A 20444-nucleotide genomic window follows, 5' to 3' on the forward strand; every position below is an offset into this window, starting at 1 on the left:
TCTAAGCATTTATAACCTCCAGATTCCATGAAGTAAAAAGTTCTGCAGGTAGAGAGCTAGTATAGCAAAGAAGATAAAAATAATGCATGTCATTTCAGTTATCCTGTTTTCTCCTATAGGTTCAGTGAAACCTACATCTTCCTAATACTTCTGGCAACAAAAAGCTGATTTTTAAATCAGTGTAATCATCTATAGAACATTAAATATAAAAAAATAATGAGAAGATAGTGACTTTTTCTGGGATCCTTTCTAGCTCAGTGCCATCAAAAAAGATAAGAAGATGGCATTAATCATAACTGGCAGTTTTAGGCTGGCAAAGAGCTTTGTATAGGTTATTATTTATTTACCTTCAGCAATAACCCTGTGTGGGTGAGTACTACAAATTTTATCCTCTTTTTATTGATACATTAACTAAAATTTAAAGAGATTAAGTCATTTGTCCATAAATTAAACCTATGTCCCATGTTAAGTTCAGTATTCTTTCCACTAAACCATTTAGCCTTTTATCCTTCTTGATTCTTCACTACAAAGTCATCATTTTCTAGAGAAACATCCCAATATCAGCATTTTTGAGCATTCTCATGTTTATTTCTTATTAACTCTTTGCTGTACTCTCTGATCAGTTCTTCACCAAACTGGCTGACTTCAGTTTTTCAGAACACTTTGAGCCATTGTGTCTTGTTGCCTGTCCCTCCTCACCTCAAAAAAGCAACTAAGAGAATATCAGTAACTTCCAGCCTATACATCTATACTACCATCTATACAAAATCTTTAAGAATCATCCATACAAAAATCAAGGGCATCTTTAGTGAAGGCATTGGAGGGATAAGAATAGGATTTTGTAAGTGATATTCTTATAACTGACCACATCTTTACTCTTTCACAATTAACTAAATAAAATAGAGAATATAAAATCTCAATGTGCATTATTGTTGATTATGGAAAACATTTGATTCCAAACAGCCTTATGATGTCTTATAACAAGAAATGTCACATCCAAACATCAAAAGCATTCAAGATACCTTGAAAGATGTAACAAAAGAAATAACTGTTTAATGGTTCTCTGATGAAGCATAAAACAGGGAAATGTATACTTGACAAAGGTCTTTACTATGATGAAAAAGATCCACTATAGAGGCCAAGTTTAAGAATGATATTGATAGCAAGATTCTTTCTCCAGATGCGAATGACATTTTATTGACTACATCAAGCTCCTGAACATTGCAAGCCTTCTGGAAGATATCTCTAATCACTTAAAAGAGTTTGGCTCTTCCATTCACACAGAAAATACCAAGTAGATGAAGAATACCTGTTCACCAGATTACAGCATGAAGTTTTTGTTCATCACTGTGTGTATATATAAACACACACACACACAAAATAGTACAGATGGAAAATTAATTAGACCCACAACTGAATAGGAAGACGAGGCTGAATTTCCTTTGGGAAATTGCAGTGCTTCTTCAATAACCCCAAACTATCAATGAAAAGTAGAAGTAGAGGTCTATCTTTTGAATACTGGTATTATACAAGTGTCACTGTATGGTAATAGTGTATGAAATAGGACAGTCTTTGAAGAATCAAAATTCATATTATAGAGGGCAATGAGAAGTAACAACAGGAGTGTGAGTAGACAGCAGTGTAGCTAATGAAGAATTCTGAAGAACAGGAATAGAGATTAACAAGGAATAATATGAGAGGAAGAGATTATGGGTTCGTCATGTGATGTGGTCTAAGGATGACAAGGGGCAGACAAATTGTGTCTCTAGTACCCATTCAGTGCCAAGTGAAAGCAAGGAAAGGTCCTTACCCCTTTTAGTCAGCCCCTTATGGTGAATCTATGGGAAGACATGAATGAAGATTGCATTAAGATGGGCAGTGATGGATGGATTTCAGTCTTCGTTATTGGAGGGGACTTCTAGATTGATAATAGCAGAGCTCCATTTAAGCATTTGATAGTTTTATATGGTCCTTAAATTTCATGAGGAAGCTACTTTTTGGATAGTTCTTTCTTTTGTGACTTTAAATTCCTTCAGTGAAAGCACCCACAGTCCTCAGTGCTGTTTCATTCTTGTCTTTCCGGGTTTTTTATCAGACAATTTGTACATTCTTAGTTTCCTTTAACTGACTGTTTTTATTATCTCACATAACGTATCAAAAAGTTCACATATCATAACTTCTCTTATCTCATCACAATGTGTCATTATTCCAACTCTCTGTTTAACTTGCAACCCTAAATCCTGTTCTTCATCTTCACTATGACCTCTTATCCTTTGACCCTTCATGTCTTTCTTAAACCTTCAACCCCGCACTGACTGCACTCTCCTACCTTCCCCATCTTGAGCCCTTGGTGAACCAGTTCAGCTATACACTGTCCACTTTTCTTAAGTCTCTTGCTATTTTATCCTTTCAATGATCTAGCCTTTCCAGGTTCCAACTTTGGTTAACTCCCATCATCTGCTCAACTTTGTTTGTACTAAATGAAGATAGAGAAAACACAGAAATCCTACCGACTGGTTCCATAAAAATTTATATTGTGTAATCTCAACTAGTCCCTCACTGCAACAAGGCAATCCTTTTACACCTCCCTAATTGATTCACTGTCCTACTCAACGTAGTGTCTCTTTCATACCTCCTCAAAACTTCCAGGATTCTTCCTCCCACCTTCTAAGCCAAGAACCTGGCTTCACTGAAAAACTGAAACCATTCCCAAAGGTTCCTTCTTCACCTCTTCTCCTCATTTCACATCACCTGGAAGACTTCTGCTTTTATTTCCTCCTTTTCTTCTGTCTCACATGAAGAGATGACCCTTCTCCTTGCCAAGGCAAATGCCTCTACTTGCACAAGTCATCCCATTCATTCCCATCTTCTCCAGTGGATTGCCCCCTCTACCATCCTCACTCTCACTAATCTTCACTCTGTCTATTGGCTGCTTCCCTACTACCTACAGATATGACCATGTTTCTCCTTTAACCTCATAAAACCCCTCACTTAATCTGTACATCCTAACTATCCCTCCTTTTGTGGCTGCACTCCTTGAGGAGGCCATGTGCAGTGAATATTTCCACTTTCTTTGCTCTCACTGTTTTCTTAATATCTCTCATATCTACCCCACTTCTCTCCTTTGACATTGCTGGCACTCTGGAAAAGGCTTCATCACCTCAGCTGCTGATGGGTCTCCCTGCCTCAAGTTTCTTCCCACTCTAATCCATCCTCCACTCAGCTGTCTTATTGATCTTCTTAAAACACATGGAGTGGCCATGTCACTCCTCTACCCAATAAACTCTAGTGGCTCTCTGTCCCCTCCAGGATCAAGTATAAAGTCTTCAGTTTGGCATTCAACGCTTTTAATAACTGCCCCCCCCCCCCAACCTTTACAGGCTTCTTACACCTTACTCATCCCTATAGACAAGGTGTACACCAATGTAATACCCATACAAGCTGCTATGAATATGCATACGTATTTCCAGGGTAAATCTGCAAAATATAATAAACTCTCTTTCTCAAAGGCAAAACTAAAATATTTACTTTAGAATACCAGGAAGTAAAATTTAACAGGGTACCTATCACTAATCGAGGGAGCACCAGCATCGTAAACCTTCTTTCTGTCAGGCCTCCCCACAAAAACAAGTTCCCCTAGACAAATTCCTCCCTCCACCCACTCATAGCTTGATTTTCTCTTTCTCTCCTCCTTGGGCAAGCTCTTTCCAGTCTGAGCTCCATGTGACCCAGGCTCCATGTCATCACAGGTTCCATGTGTTAGGCCTATAAATGGACAGGGAAGATCTTCCTATTCTATTAGCATTGCACAGGGATACACAGTGCCAGTGGCCTCCTGGCTGCTTTTCACACACCACACTCCATTTCTAATTCAGAGCCTTTTCATTGATGCACCTTCTTCATCTCTTTAATCTTAGTGACTTCCTTCTGACACTGGCTCCAATTTATCTTGTTTATATGTTGTTGTGCACAGTTGTTTTTCTTGTTGTCTCCCTCATTAGAATCTAACATTAGATTCCTTAAGAGGAAGAATTTTTTTTTTCCTTTCTTTGTATCCCGTTCCTTTAGCATGCTGGTGCATAGTAGGCACTTAATAAATGCTATTTCACTGTAATTCTGTCCCTCTTTATCTCCTTGGCTTTTTTCAAGTTTCAGCTAAAATTCTACCTTCTTCAAGAAACTTTCCCTTTCTCCCTTAATGCTAATGTGTTTCCTTCTGTTAATTAGCTCCATTTTATCCTGTGCATATATTGTTTGTACATAGTTGGCCTTTCTTTGTGTCTGCAGCTCTTAGCCCAATGCCTGGTACATAGTTGGCGTTTAATAAATGCTTGTTAACTCTCAACTGATACTTTTGTATTTATTCAGTCTGATTCTTTGAGAGATACTGAAGGGTCATTGCAGTGCTTTCATATCCATACAGGTACAAAAAATGTTCTGTGCTAATATGGAAGTCATTCATTTTTTGAGCACCTAGTATGTCTGAGGCGTGGAATGCAGTACAAAAATATGAAGCATTCCAGTGGGCTTATTGTTTAAGAGGGGAAATAATGCATATCCCCCATAATTATCATGAATCCCTGCTAGAATGCCTCATGGCATTTATGTGATTCTGGGATCTTAAAGCCTGGAGCTTACATCATTTTTATTTATTTTGTTAAATATTTCTCAATTACATTTTAATTTTGTTTGAGCCAAAAAAAAAAAAAAGATTAGCGCTTTTTACCGTTCCTGCCAGTCTGGAGAGACTGTGAGTGCAGGCTTAACTACAGACTGCATGATCATCCTTTTGGAAAGCAGGAGGCTCATTTACCAGCTTGACCACAGGCTGGTGAATTTTTCTTTTCTTTTAAATTTTTTTTATTAGTTTATTTATTTTTAGTTTTCAACATTCACTTCCATAAGTTTTAAATTTTATCCCCTTCCCTCTCCCCTTCCTCCCCAAGATAGCATGCAATCTGATATAGGCTCTACAAATACATTCCTATTAAACACATTTTCACATTAGTCATGTTGCATAGAAGAATTATAACTAATGGGAGAAAACATGAGAAAGAAAAAAAAAACAAAACAAGAAAGAAAATAGTCGGGTTCACTCTGCATTCTGATTCCATAGTTCTTTCTCTGGATGTGGATGACTTTTCCATCATGAGTCCTTTGGAATTGTTTTAGGTTCTTGCATTGCTGAGAAAGGCTAAGTCTATCAAAATCAGTCATTGCATACTATGGCTGTTACTGTGTACAATATTCTCTGCTCATTCACTCAGCATCACTTCATATAACCCTTTCAGGTTTTTCTGAAACCCACTTATTCATTTCTTTTTTTTTTTAAGTTTTTTTCATTTTTATAATTAATCTGCTTTCAGTTTTCAGCAATCACTTCCAAAAGTTTTAAATTTTTCTCGCCCTCCTATCCCCTCTTGCCTCCTGACAATGGCATGCAATCTTATATGGGTTCTACACATACATTCTTACACATTTTCACATTAGTCATGTTGCATAGACAAAACAAATGAAAGAAATCATGAGAAAAACTAAAACGAAACAAAACATAACAAAATAGAAAATAGTCTGCTTTATTCTGCATTCCGACTCCATAGTTCTTTCTCTGGATATGGATGGTGTTTTGCATCGAGTCCTTTGGAAATGTTTTAGGTCCTTGCCTTGCTGTGGAGAACTGTGTATCAGATACAGTCCTCGCACACTGTAGCTGTTACTGTGTATAATGTTCCCCTGGTTCTGCTCACTTCTCTCAGCATCAGTTCATGTAAGTCTTTGCAGGTTTTTTTGAAGTCCTCCTGTTCATCGTTTCTTATAGCACAATAGTATTCCATTACATTACATTCACGTACCATAGCTTGTTCAGCTGTTCCCCAACTGATGGGCATTCCCTCGATTTCTAGTTCTTGGCCATTACAAAAAAGAGCTGCTATAAATATTTTTGTATGTGTAGGTCCTTTTCCCATTTTTATGATTTCTTTGGGATACAGCCCTAGAAGTGGTATTGCTGGGTCAAAGGGTATGCAAACCCTTTGGAAATAGTTCCATATTGCTCTCCAGAATGGTTGGATCAGCTCACAGCTCCACCAACAGTGAATTAGTGTTCCAACTTTCCCACATCTTCTCCAACATTTATCATTTTCCTGTTTTGTCATGGTAGCCAATCTGATAGGTATGATGTATCTCAGAGTATCTCTCTAATCAAGAGTGATTTAGAGCATTTTTTTCATATGACTATAGATATCTTTAATTTCTTCCTCTGAAAACTGCCTGTTCATGTTCTTTGACCATTTATCACTTGAGGAATGACTTGTATTGTAAATTTGACTCAGTTCTCTATATATTTTAGAAATGAGGCCTTTATCAGAGACACTAGTTGTAAAAATTCTTTCCCAGTTTTCTGCTTCCCTCCTAATCTTGGTTGCATTGATTTTGTTTGTGCAAAAACTTTTCAATTTAATGTAATCAAAATTATCTATTTTGCAATTTGTAATATTCTCTGTCTCTTGTTTGGTCATAAATTCCTCCATTCTCCATAAATTTGACAGATAAACTATTCCTTGCTCCCCTAATTTTTTTATAGTATCAGCCATTATATCTAAATCATGTACCCATTTGGACTTTATTTTGGTATACAGTGTCACACTTTGGTCTATGCCCAGTTTCTGCCATACTGTTTTCCAGTTGTCCCAGCAGTTTTTGTCAAATAGTAAGTTCTTATCTCAGAAACTGAAATCTTTGGATTTATCAAACAGGAGATTGCTACGGTACTACATTGATTACTATGTCTTGTGTACTTAACTTAGCTATTCCACTAATGTACCCCTCTATTTCTTAGCCACTACCAAGTAGTGTTGATGATTGCTGCTTTATAATAGAAGTTATGATCTGGTATGGCTAGGACACCTTTCTTAGCATTTTTTTTTTCATTAATTCCCTTGATTGGTGAATTTTTTAGGCATAGAAGCTCAGGAGATATTTTGGTGAATTACCCACACAGACAAAATTAGATCCTCGATTATAACTAATGTGAAGGATAGGGATTGAACTTATGATTTCATTGGCATTGAGAATTCCCATGTCAGGAAATTGCCTCCACGTATGCAAGTCAACATCTTCTCTGCAACTAACATTATAGAGACTTGTCACTCAAATATAAATGGGGGATCATTTATCCCTGTGGACCACAGATTAACTTAGTTTTAAAATGTAAAATGTTTTATTGTATTTTTATTTATTTTGTTAAATATTTCCCAATTAAAGTTTAATCTGGTCCTGACCATACTGAGGAATGTTACAGGCCTATAGGTTTGAGCTCTCTGGTCTAGAGCACTAATAGCTTTGGTGACTTGCCCAAGGTCACATAGCCAATATGTATCACACATAAGACTTAAACCTGTTTCTTTCTGCCCTGGATATAGGGTGTCTACCCACAATGCCATCCTACTTCTGTAATGATAATCCCATAAATTTGTATGGGCTTAATAGTGTACAAAGTGCTTTCAATTTCCCAGTGAGAAGAAGCAGGAGAAAGGGGTGAATTTGTAAAGATGGAAATTTAGGCTTAATATCAGGAAAAAAAAAATTAACAATTACAGTTATTCTGATGTTGGATAGCCTGCCTTGGAAGGTAGCAGGATTGTCCTCTCCCTGGAAGTTGTCAGACAGAGATTGTAGATGATCATTTGTTCATGGAGATTTTTTTTTCAGATCTAGGTTGGAATAGATGACTGCCAAGGTCTCTTCCATCTTAAATTTTTTAATTCTGATTGTGTGATCTCATTTGATCGCCACAGTTTTTTTGTTGTTGCTGTTTGTTTTGTTTTTGTGCCAGACCTATGATTTCCTGATTCTAGGATGATCACAAAGAGGAAACTCCCTCTACTATGTATCTGCTTTGCAACAAACAGTTTTAGAAACTTGACCAAGGCACTGAAAAGTCACTTCTCTTGTGACCTTTGGGTCACCCGGTCACCACATCTAAAAAGCAGGACTTAAACTAGGTCTTCCTGACTCAAGGGCCAGCCCTCTCTCCATCCAGTATTTTATGGCACTACAGGAATCAACCTGCATTAATTAATGTGTTACAAATATTATTATACCTTTTCTACAAATGACTAAACAAATGCACAAAAAAGGATTTAAAAATGTATGTTAAATGGTGTAAGGTTACAAAGCTCTTTTTTCATAACAGCCCTCTGAAGTTTCAAGTACTACTATCCCCTCTTATTGAGAAGGGAAAAATGGGGATCAGAGAGGTCATGTGATTTGCCCAAGTTTTATTAAGTGTCAGAGCAAGGATTTGAGTCTACAATTATGACTTTATTCCAGTGCTCTTTCCTTTACATTGTGTATATGTTAAGAACCATGAAAAGAGTGCAAAGTGCTATAGGATTTTATGGGAGGGAAGGGCTTGTGTGATCATCTTCATGAAGGCCATGATGATGTTTGAGCCAGATCTTGGAGGATATAGAATTTGGATAGCTTGAAATGGAGGGCCCGCTAGGCAAAAGGAAAAGCCCAGAGGTGATAAAGGATGGCATATTTGTTAGGAATTATGAATTTGCTGAGGCAAAGTTTTTGTATAGGGGAATAGTAAAAGATAAGAAAGGTAATTTAGAGATACTTTTTGAAGGACTTCAAATATAAGACTAAGTAAGGAGTTTACACCTTGTTTTGTAGCCAATGGGGATTCATAGACTTTTTTGAGCTAGGTATGATCTAGCCAGATTAGGATGGATTGTCAGGTGGAAACACTGGTGACTTGAAGATTAGTTTGAAGGCTGTTGGCATAGTACAGAGAAAAGGTAATGGTCTGAACCAGGGTGGTAGCATTGTGTGAAGAAAGAATTGGACCATTTACAAAAGAGAGTGTATAGGAAAAAATCAGTATGGTATAGCAGTTCATGGAGATGGGAGCTGTCTGGATTGGAGGTTCAAATGTAACTAGAGGTTTCAAGCCTGAGAGAGAATAATGGTCCTATTTATTAGCAGAATAACTCTCTCTTTCTCTCTCTCTCTCTCTCACTTTGCCTCTCTCCTTTTCCTCTTTTCCCCTCTCTTCTCTCTTTTATTGTTTTATATAAAATATTAGAAATTATAAGAAATACTCTTCTAATATAAATACAAAAATATCTCCTAAAGCCAGATTTCCAAAAGTGGTGTGTATTTCCGCTGCTTCTCCTATTGAATGGGTGCTTAAAAGTTGTTGAAAACATTGTTATAGACTTGTCTATGGAATGTGATGATCAGTTTATGATTCATGTTGGAAGCAAAATTTGAGATAGATTTTTCTTCCAGAAAAACTACTAGCCATTCCTCTGGGAGAACTAATTTACCTCACATGGGTGAGTGCCTTAATTAATTCTTCTAGGGAGCAAAAGCCTTTGCTTAGAGGATGTGATTCATCTTAAATAGGGAGAGGGTATTTTATTTCTCAAAGCATAATTTGCTTACTTTATCGCACTATAATATTAGCGTGATTATGATTAATACAAGTTCAAAACTCATGATAGCCACCAACTGTTAATACAGATAGTTCTGATGAGCCCCTTCCTTCTGTACTTAGCTCTTTGATTAAGAATATGTATAAAATTGAGAAATTAAGTTGCGTGAATTTTTTTTGGATCATTTATTTCTATAAAAAATGCTAATTCTTATGATAACATGGTAAAATTAATGTTTTTTGCCTTTCAGGTGTGAGCCAATATTGAGTTGTACAATCAGTGCCATACTTGTTTGATAAAGCAGTAAATGAAATTATGTAATTAGGACATGTAAAATTTTTATTTTTAATTACTTTTCTGTAAAAAGATTCTGTGGTTTTTTTAGCTTCAGCTTCCCTACAGATTTCAGGTTTCAACAAAATTATTAATTATGTTGCACATCAGAACAAAATTGATTAGGGTTAGTTACCTTTACCTTTTATTCATACGTAATCCTGCTGTATATCTTACATAAATGTATTAACATACTTACAATTAACAAAGGAGAAATAAATTAAGTTCTTTATCCAGAACTATTTGTAATACAGTCACTTTGGGAATAAATGTGTTACTCTCAAAAACAAAATCAACCTCTGCACCTTAATAAAAATAAAGTGCAATTATAAGTAACAGCATTTATAATTCAGTAATTACAGATTGTATACACTTTAGTATGCAGCAAAGTTGCCTAATTCGATTTTAAATGGCACATCTGTTTTCAGTTAGTCAGTAACCAGAAGCCAGTCCCTCTGTAATAACATTGCACAGTGCAGAACTGAGTGAGCTACTCGTGATTGCTAATATTCTCGTTGACAGTACTGTTGCTGTTTATTTTACACATCAGGAAACTTCTATGGAACTCCCAAGCCTCCAGCAGAACCTAGTCCTTTCCAGCCAGATCCAGTTGATCAAGTCCTATTCGATAATGACTTTGACACAGAATCTCAACGAAAAAGAACCACATCAGTCAGCAAAATGCAAAGAATGGACAGCTCTCTTCCTGAGGAGGAAGAGGAGGAAGACAAGGAGGCAGTTAATGGAAGTGGAAGTACAGGTTTGTAACTGATGAACAATTCCTTATTAGTGTACTTATGGATTGACTTTAACATGGCACTAAACTGTAAGTAGTTCACTTTTTTATATGACAAAAGGTAGCAATATTCCCACTTTGTGGATTTATGGCTATCTACTAATATGACATGATAAGGCAAAGGAAATCACTATAGATAATATACTAAATTCTGAAGGCTATTTCAAGAAATAGACATTTATATAGAATATAATATAGAATATATTTATATAAGTTATAGAAATTATAAGCTATTTGCATCTTTGCTTAAGAGTTTTCTAAGATTAATGTCTGATATCCTAATAAGAATCTTGATACTTGTTTTTCCTCCCTATGACTTGTGAGGAAAATTTAGGTGGTTTAGGAAACAGTTATAAAAATATAGTTATTAACAGGAATCTAAAATCACAATAGGAAAATTAACTTGAAAATTGACCTCTTTCTCAGCAAAAATTTCAAATTGGCCCCTTTATTTTTCATTCAGTGAAAAACCTCAAATCTTAATGGAGACCACCCACTACTCTGGTGGACCCTTATTGTATTGTAGGAGTCATCTTGGAGGTAGTGATACCCCAGATCAGAAATATAGGTAGGAACAATAATGAAGGCATGGGAGAACCTCATAGAATGCTCTTTAACAAATATTTGCCCTTTTAACTTAGAAGGAAACCTCCTAGTCGGTTTCCTTCTTTGTAGTTAAAATAACCAGTTTTTCCCTTAATTGCATCCTCTGACCACAGGCAGAATATATATAAGGAAATAAAGAAGTCTGGGCTGACCACAGGTGTTTTTGTAAAGGGAACATAGAATCAATAATAAAACAACATAACAATAGAACAGACTGCAAGAGATGCCTATTAAATAAGCAAGTGAATGGGGAAGGAGGATTAGAGAAAGAAACCTTTTCAGTTTTCTCACAGAGGGTAGTGAACAGGCAAGTTGCCACTCACACTCTATCCTCAGCTGTCCATCCTATTGTTTGCCCCTAGCTGCTGCAAGTGAGGGAATCCCAGTATCTTCCATGGACCAGCCACTACTGCTCATGCCTTCAACACTTCCCTCATTTATGCTTTTTTGCAGGCTTATGTAATCTCTCACAGTTTAGACAAGGTCTTGTTACCATTGTATTGGTACTTTGAACTATATATACCAAGGCCTCAGCTATGGTCACGGCTGCTCCCTCAGCTCTTGGAAGAAGAATCCCTCCAGACAGATAGTAAATGAGCTTTTAACGTGTATCAAGAACAGCAAAAAAATAGGTTTGACTGGCATAAAGTGGAATAATTTATAATAGGGCTAGAAAAGCAGGTTGGAACCCAATTGAACAGGGTTTTATATTTTATCCTAAATGGACCAAGGAGCCACTGGGGTTGATCAAGTAGGGCAGTGATGTGGTCAGACCTACACTTTAAGAATATCTCTTTGTTAGCTGTGTGAAGGATGTGTTGGAGTGGAAGGAGACTGGAGGCAGCAAAACCTGTTAGGTGGCTATTCTAGTCATCTGGATCATAAGTAATTAGTCTTTTAGTGAACAAACATTGATTAAGCAACTGCTCTTTGCCAGGCAGTGATTTGGTGCTAGGAGTACAAAGACGAGGTCTCAAGGTATTCCATTTCTATGAGGATTGGGACCTGAAATAAAGGGATTTGTACCTGATGAAAGAGGTGTTTATGAGACATGTTGTGGAGGCAAAATTCACAATATGTTGGAACTGAAGGAATATGGCAGGGAGGAAAAAGGAAATGAGGAGAACTCTGAGGTTGCATGAATGGAAGAATACAGTGCCCTTGAGAAAATAAGGATATTCAGAAGAAAGATGGGTGAGTTTAGGGAAAGAGATAATGAGTTTTGTTTTATCCATGCTGATTTTCAGATAAATACAGGATATTCAATTCATAATGTCTAACAGACAGTTGCTGATGGGGATTAGAGCTCAGGGGTAAGAAAGACTCAGCCTCAATATGTAGAGATCTGAGAGTCATATGAATAGAAATTACTATTGAACATGAAATTACCCAGAAAGAAGGTAAAGTGAGAAGAGAATAGAATGACAGTGACAGAGAATGACACCTCTCTCCTTGAGAGCCAAGAGATATGTTAGACACACTGAGGAAAGACAGCTTCTGGGCAGCACAGAAAGAGCCATACCCGAGGAAAACTCCATGAGGAACCCATTAAGGGAATAAATGATTGCTACTAACCAAGAGCTGTGAATTTGCCTTTTTGGCCACATGCTGTATGGTCTCCCCAGGAACCTTTTGGGTATAAAGGAGACTATGCCCTCACTGGGGGGGGGGGAGGGGAATCTTTCTGTAACTACTGCCTTGCTATGCTTGTTTAATAAAAGGTCCTTTCTGAAATAAATAATGAACATCCTTTCTGAAAGCTAATTAACTCTAACTGGAAATTTGTGAATAACAATAAATCCCAGGCCTTAGGATCTGAGGGAGTAGTCAGATCCTCTCTGGGAATCTAGCCCACCAAGACAAGCAGGAGTTGAGGAACGCTGGATGGAGTTACATATGTACAAAAGAAATAGAAGATAATTTTGGGAGGACACCAAGGGCTGGGAGATCAATAAGGACTTCGTTTAGAAGGTGGTATTTTAGCTGATTCTTGAAAGAAACTAGGGATTCTGAGGAGCGGAGATTAGCAGGGAAGGTGTTCCAGATACGAAGGACCAGTTCAAAGGATAAGACACACAAAATAGGGGAGAGGGGTACATATTGCATAATGAGGTTGGAAAGGTAGCTTAGTTTTAGGTTAGAAAGAACTTTGAGTGTCAAACAGAAGAGGTTAAATTGATTTATTGACTAATTGATTGAGGGAATGCTTTGGAACAGCCTCTTTGGGGAATGTGAGAGAATCATTTAGGCAGGGAATAAATTACCTTGTTTATTCATTACATAAAACTTCTTTTTGTAAATATATGTGGGCCCTGTCTTGAAAGATGGTAGCCCAATAACCAGTTTGATTTATGTAGCCATGTCTTTTTTTAAAAAGTAATTTCAAGGTTTGCTCAGTTAATGCATTTGAATTTGACAAATATTACACATTAAAAAGGGTGCTTTTTGTCTCAGGTATGAATAGGCAATTTCTAATTATCTGAAAAGAAATTACTGGATACAGTTTATCTGCCTTGTCACTTTTCAGTTCTTACTGATTTTATCACCTATTCTACTTTGGCATAAATATAATAGCACCTGTATTTATTTTAGTCCATTTGGAAGAAGGAACGTTTTACATTGGAACACCAGTTTTTGTAATTACCCAAAGAAATAGCAGCGTTATAGAAGGAGGCCTGCTATGTTTAAGTTATGCTTGAGAAGTCATGCTGTATACAGATTCCTCATAATGAGGCATGTAGAAAGGGAAGCTGCATTTTTTTCTAGTCTTACCATATTTCATGTCATTGCTACTCTTTAGGGGGAGTTATTGTGAATTCCCTAACGTTAGGGAAACATTAGATATGTACATTAGATACATATTAACATTAGATATGTACATATTTAAATATGAATATAAAATTACCAAAAATCAACCACAAATAATGTCTCATTAATTATTTTGCTCTCCTCCTCCCTTTGGCACCATTCAGAGGTGATGACATTGTTTTTTCATCTGGCAGGATCCATTCTTCATGGCAGGCCAAAGTGGGTAGAAGACCACCTTGGAGCCAGGAAGGTCTGGATTTAAGCTTTGCCTCTCATGCAATCATGTTTTGTTGCCTCATCAGCATCTGTAGATTGAATTCTCTTTAAGTATCTCCCTTCTTGGTGAGCTTAGTGCCTGTCTCACAGTCATCTTCACTAACTCAGCTTTTACTCTCATATTCAGGCGCATCTCCCTCTCAGTTCCTCAGTCCACTCAACTCCCATGAACTGCTCCTCTACTCTAACTAGGTAACACACAAAGATGGTCATTCTTTTTATCTCACCACAAGGTTTCTGCTTATCCCACCATTACCACTACCACTACTATAAAAATAATAATAAACAATAAGTAACATTTTTGTAACACTTTAAAGATTTGTAAGGTATTTTAACATATTGTCTCATTTGATTCGGGAACTCCAAAATACAATACAAACACAGTCTTAATTTTGTATCATTCCATTTCTTCCTATGATATATCACTCCTCAGTCAGTTCATTCCCCTGCTCCTTAGTGCCTTCCTAAGCATCATCTCTGCTCTGGCTATACTCTTTTCTCAGTCCAACCTTTTAGTGAATCAGCTCAGCTCTATTCTGTCTTCTACCTGAATCCTTTGTTCCTTTTTCCTATTGCCACAGCCCAAACCTGGCTTACTATGTCATCTGCCTTTTTAACTGCTGTTCCTGGGGTACTAAACAGAGGTGGTCATCGGCAACCATGCAAAAAGAGGCCCCTGACTGGGCCTTTCCTGAGGAAGGAGATCTCTTCACTATTTGAGTCCCTGTATAATTCATCATAGCCATGGTTTCCAAACCTTTTTTCTTCTCCATTACCACAACAGACCCTTCCCTTCTACCCGCTCTCAGCTGAGGACCTTCAATTTATACTTCACCAAGAAAATTGAGGCTATTTGCCTCCCTTTACTCTGATCTCTGTACAAGAAATGGCCCTTCTTCCCATTAAGGCCAACCCTACCACATGTGTCCTTGACCCTATTCTTTCCCATATTCTCTAAAAAATTGTTCTCACTGTCATTCTCCTACTGCCCAACCTCCCATTTCTCTCTAACTACTGGTTCCTTCCCTACAGCCTAGAAATATGCCCTAGTGACTAGAGACTAGGGTCTAGGCTCTTCCATTCTTAAAAACCGCTCACTAAGTTCTATCATTTATGCCACTTGTCACCCTGTATCTCCCCTCTCAACTAAATTCCTTGGTAAAGCCTTCACTTGGTGCCTCCACTTTCTGTCCTCTTACTCTTCCAAGTCTTCTGCAGTTGGCTTCCAAACTTATCGCTCAACTGACATTTCTCTCTCTAAAGTTACCAGGGACACTTTATTGCCAGATCTGTTGGCCTTTTCTCATTCCTCATCATTCTTGACCTTTCTGTAGCATCTGACACTTCTAACCACCCTGTCCTCTTGGATGTGGTCTCCTCTGATTTGTTGTGACAGTGCTCTCTGGGTTTTCCTCCTTTCTTTCCACCTACCTCTCAGTCTCCTTTGCTGCATCTTTGGCCTTATTGGGAACACTGACTGGTAGCATCCCAAATTTTTGTCATGGATGCTGTAGCCCACTGCGGGGGGGGAGGGGGTCCTGGGTTCAAATTGTGAGGACACAGTATAATGAGTCTTGCAGTGGGATGATAGCATAAAGAACTTCTATTGTAGGCAATAGATATTAAAGGAATTGACAACGGGGAGAGGCAGCTAACATTGCTAACGGAATGAAGAAACCCTGGCAAATTTCTGTCATGGCTACCCATATAGGAACCTTCTGACATTACTTACTTGATCTATGTGGATGCTTTGAGCTAATTTAGAAAGCCCCTTTCATTTAGACCCCTCCTCAGTATGCAACCTAGAGAATAACATAGACCTCTAAGCACTTACAGAAAAGGGAGGTCACCTGGCCAGTTTTATGCCCCTACCTGGCTATACAGATTTTGCCTATAATTTCACTGGCTAGTGTCAGACTACTGTTACTACCATAGCTGGACCTGAGAGAGATCCTTTGTTCACCTTTTCTTTCTATATAAAGTCTTCTATAAATTCCCTGTCTCCTACAGTCCCTGCTATGAATAGAAAGAGCTCTGAGTCTTAGTTTCCTGGGATGGGACTTTGTAATAGATTTTACATTTGCAAAGCAGTTCCAAAACATAGAGTCACTTTTTCACAAGTTGGAGTGTCTACCAAGTTGGGCTTTAAACACTTCTAGTGATTTTTGAAGGACAATCTCTATTTTTCATTCTTCAACTTATCTCTTGGTAGGCAGGATCTTTTCACTATCTCATAATATTCAAGGACACCCATGAGTTTAGAGGGAATCTTGAACCTGTGTCTTCTCTTTTTGTTCCAAACAACAAGACCCTAGCCTGGAATCTCAGCAGACCTGTTCATAATTAAGCAAATTCAGGTAGACCCTTTTATTCCGACTGCACCAAGTATGCAGCCTATAAAATCACTTACATCTCTGGGAAGCTATAAATAAGGGAGTTCACTTGGCCAGGCTCACTCCCCTGAGAGAATGTGCAGGTGATAGGGTTCAGAGGGCACACATGTCATCTCCCCATACAAGGAAGGAAGGACTTGATCCTTGTTTCATACTTGATGATTGCTCCCTCACATTTATTTTCTATTTGTTTCTCTTGGTTCCTTTGTCCTTCAAAATTTCTATGCAGCTCTGGTCTTTTTCATCAGGAGTGCGTGGAAGTCCTGTATTCCCAAATTACCTCAAAGTCTGGTTTTTTCCCACTAAATGATAATATTCTGTTTGCTGGGTAAGTTGGGTTTTTTTTTTGGGGGGGGGTAAGCCTATATCCTTTCCTTTCTGGAATATTATAATTCAAGCTCTCTTTATGGAATTGGCTGATAAACTTGGAAGCTTTGCATTATGGCTATGTTGTTCGTAGGAGTTTTCCTGTTGGTGTTTCTTTTAGGAGGCGACCTGTAGGTTCTTTCTTTTTTACACTTTGCCCTCTCATTCTCAGAGATCTGGGCAGTTTTCTTGTAAGATTTCTTAAAAGACGAGGTCTGATTTTTTTTTTTTGGTCATATTTTTCAGATAATCCAATAATCCCTAAATTTTTTTCCCCGCAATCTGTTCTAGTTTTTGTTTTTGCTGTGAAGTACTTTACATTTTCTTCCACTTTTTTAGTATTTTGACTTTTGTTTTGATATTCTTGTTTTCATGGAATCATTAGTTTCTCTTTAGGCCATTCATTTTTAAGGAGTTTCTTGCTTGAGCAATATTTTGTACCTCTTGTGCCAAACTGTTAATTCCCTTTCTGATTCTTTATAGTTTTCATTTCTTTTCCAGTTTTTCCTCTAGCATTCTCATTTCATTTATAAAGAGTTTTTTAGCTCTTTTAAAAAAATAACCCCTTGCTTCATGACTTCTTCTAGGAATTCTAGTCTGATTTATGCCCAACCTGCTTTTTGTTGTTGTTGTTGTTTTTTAAAACTTTACTGTGGTACAAGGTCATACTCTTCTAGGTTTGTGTCTTGATCATTCCTCTCACCATAATACTTTTTATGGTGAGATTTTTGTTGTTGTTCTTTACTCATTCTTCCAGCCTACTTCATGTTTTTGGACTTGAAGTTAGGGCAGGGCTCTAGGCACTTCTTTAGGGAAAATCTTGGTTGGTCCTATTGTTACTTCCTTAGATTTTTGAATATTATTCTAGGATATCATGAATAGCTTAGGCTAGAGACTTGAAACTTTCAGTACTACCAAAGTACTGCTCTAAGGCAGAGTCTGATCACTGTCCTCTTGATCCGAACTCTATGAGTTATTGACCTGGATTTAGGTCTGAGCAGTAGATTGCTGCTGAACTTAGATGATGTCAGCCACGGGGGAAGCTCTCCTGGTTCCAGAGGACAGAGTTGTGGGCTCCTTTTGGATCTGAGATGCCTGCCCTGGTCATTCCTCTGCAGACTTTAGAGCTACAGTCCTACATCAACAAATATCTTAGACATTTTCAATTGGGTGTTGCATGGGCATCTCAGCCTCACAAAACCAAATCAGAACTAATTTTGTTTCCTGCCAAAGACACTCCTCTTAGGAACTTCTCTATTTCTGTTGAGGGCATCTCCATTTTTTTCCTTACCTACTTTACAGCCTTAAGAACCATCCTTGACTTCACATTCTTCCTCAGTTGCCAAGTCTTCACACTTTTATCTTATGTCCATTCCTTTCTCTACACTCACATCCTATAGCCTCGTAATTGTTCTCTGCCTGAAGTTTCTTCTCATCTCAATCCGTCCTCCACTCAGCTGCCAAAGTTTTCTTCCTAAAGTGTCATTCTTCTATTCAATAAACTCCATTGGTTCCTTATAATCTCTGGGATCAAATATAAATCCTCTGACATTGAAAACCTCTGGCTACTTTTCCAGCCTTTACACAGAACTTCCTTTCATTCACTTCATGTATATTTTATTCAAAATGACCCTTTTACTGCTCTTTATACATAACTCTATCTCTGGCCTTCAGCCGAGCTCTCATGCCTGAAATGTATTCCTCCTCACCTCTCTTAGAATCCCTAGTTTTCCTACAGACTCATACCAAGTGTCATATTCTACGTGAAGTCTATTCTGATCCCTTACTGCAGCTGCTAGTGCCTGCCAAAAATGTCCATCTTTTATACAGATTTATATCTGTGCATATTGTCTCTCTTGAGAGAAGGTGACCTTGACAGGAGGGACTGTTGCTGCTTTTGTCTTTATGCCCTAAATGCTCAGCATAATGCCCCCCATATGAGTGCTTAATAAATTCTTTATTGCTCACTTTTATTTCTTGAGGACAGGTCCCTCAACCCACCTCCCACACCCAGTCTGTTCTTCACGCAGCTTCCAAAGAGATTTTCCTGAAATGAAGATCTGACCTGGTCACTCCTTTAACCAGTTAACTTAATTGGCTCCCCATTGCCTCTCGGGCAAAATGTTTGACTCTTAAAGCCTCCACAACTTGGCTTCAGCCTCCCTGTCCAGCCTCATTGTACATTATTTATACACTCTGATCTCATTCATGGGCCTTCCCTGTCCTTTCTGCCCAGCGTTCCATCCCCTAGAATTCATTCTCTCCTTGCTTCATCTCTCATGCAGCTTCAAGGTGCACTTCATGTACCATCTTCTACAAAAAGGCTTTTTTGAGCCCCTAAGCGTTCGTGTCCTCCTCTCCTAGCTACCTTGTATTTAATTACCTTTTATTTTTGTATTTATTTTGTATGTGTATGTTCATGTTGTCTCCCCCAATAGAATGTAATGGCCTTGAGGTCAAGGGTTATTACAATTTTGCCTTTTTTATCCCCAGCACCTAGAATTGTGCCTGGCACATATTATATGCTTAAGCAATACTTATTGATTGATTATTCATAAATGAGAGTATATTGCATATATTGGGGTCTTCAGGTATTGAAATACCTTAATTCTATGTTGTGCTTGGCAAATGAAAATAAAACTTTAAGTTTGTTTAAACCCATATTGTTCATACTAAATCAATTCGGATGTTAATTTTTTAAAAAAATACTCAGATGGGACGAAGTGATTAGACTTGTAAAATAAATATGAGACATCAGTAAATTCACTTCAGCTTTGAAGAGTATTGAACTGTGTGAACATGATAGAAATATATAAGGAAGTTTGTAGTTTGTGTGACATTTCATTGTAATGAAGTAAAGAGAGACTGTTTGTTTAAAGCAAAACATACATTTATCCAAATTTCATGCTGTTCTCCTTTAAACACTTGTAGAAAACAAAGAGAGACATTCAGAGTCTTCTGACTGGATGAAGACAGTTCCCAGTTACAACCAAACAAACAGCTCCATGGACTTTAGAAATTACATGGCAAGAGATGAGAACCTGGAACCTTTGCCTAAGAACTGGGAAATGGCCTACACTGACACAGGGATGATCTACTTCATTGAGTAAGCAAATATTTGTGCCATTTCTGACTTCTCACAATGGTGATTGTCCAAAACCCTTTTAAAACATACTTGAAATATTAAAAATATTATCAAGTCCCTGTTTATTTTTCCTTTTATAAATATTTTAAATAAAATCTAGAGTTTGAATCCAAATCTAATTATTTGTTTTCCCCTATGACAAGAAGTAGATTCTGACATAGTTGATAAAATAAATGTCAAGTAACATCATTTATACAATTTTCATCCACCAATAGGTCTGTGAACTTGAGTGAGTGTTTCAGGTATTCCCGTAATCATCATGACCCTTGCTTTTA

The 20444-nt window shown here is 37.6% G+C and overlaps 1 protein-coding gene across 3 annotated transcripts in view; it reads left to right on the top strand.

Annotated features, from left to right (window-relative positions):
* MAGI3 (membrane associated guanylate kinase, WW and PDZ domain containing 3) overlaps nucleotides 1–20444 on the top strand; it is a 226997-nt gene that overhangs the window by 118492 nt on the left and 88061 nt on the right. For all 3 annotated transcript variants that reach the window (XM_072644386.1, XM_072644384.1, XM_072644385.1), the window contains exons 4-5: nucleotides 10330–10539; nucleotides 19956–20130. In XM_072644386.1, the coding sequence (XP_072500487.1) occupies nucleotides 10330–10539; nucleotides 19956–20130 (385 nt within the window). The remainder of the gene's footprint in view (nucleotides 1–10329; nucleotides 10540–19955; nucleotides 20131–20444) is intronic.

This window comes from Notamacropus eugenii, chromosome 2 (genome assembly GCF_028372415.1).
Source record: "Notamacropus eugenii isolate mMacEug1 chromosome 2, mMacEug1.pri_v2, whole genome shotgun sequence".
NCBI lineage: Eukaryota > Metazoa > Chordata > Mammalia > Diprotodontia > Macropodidae > Notamacropus > Notamacropus eugenii.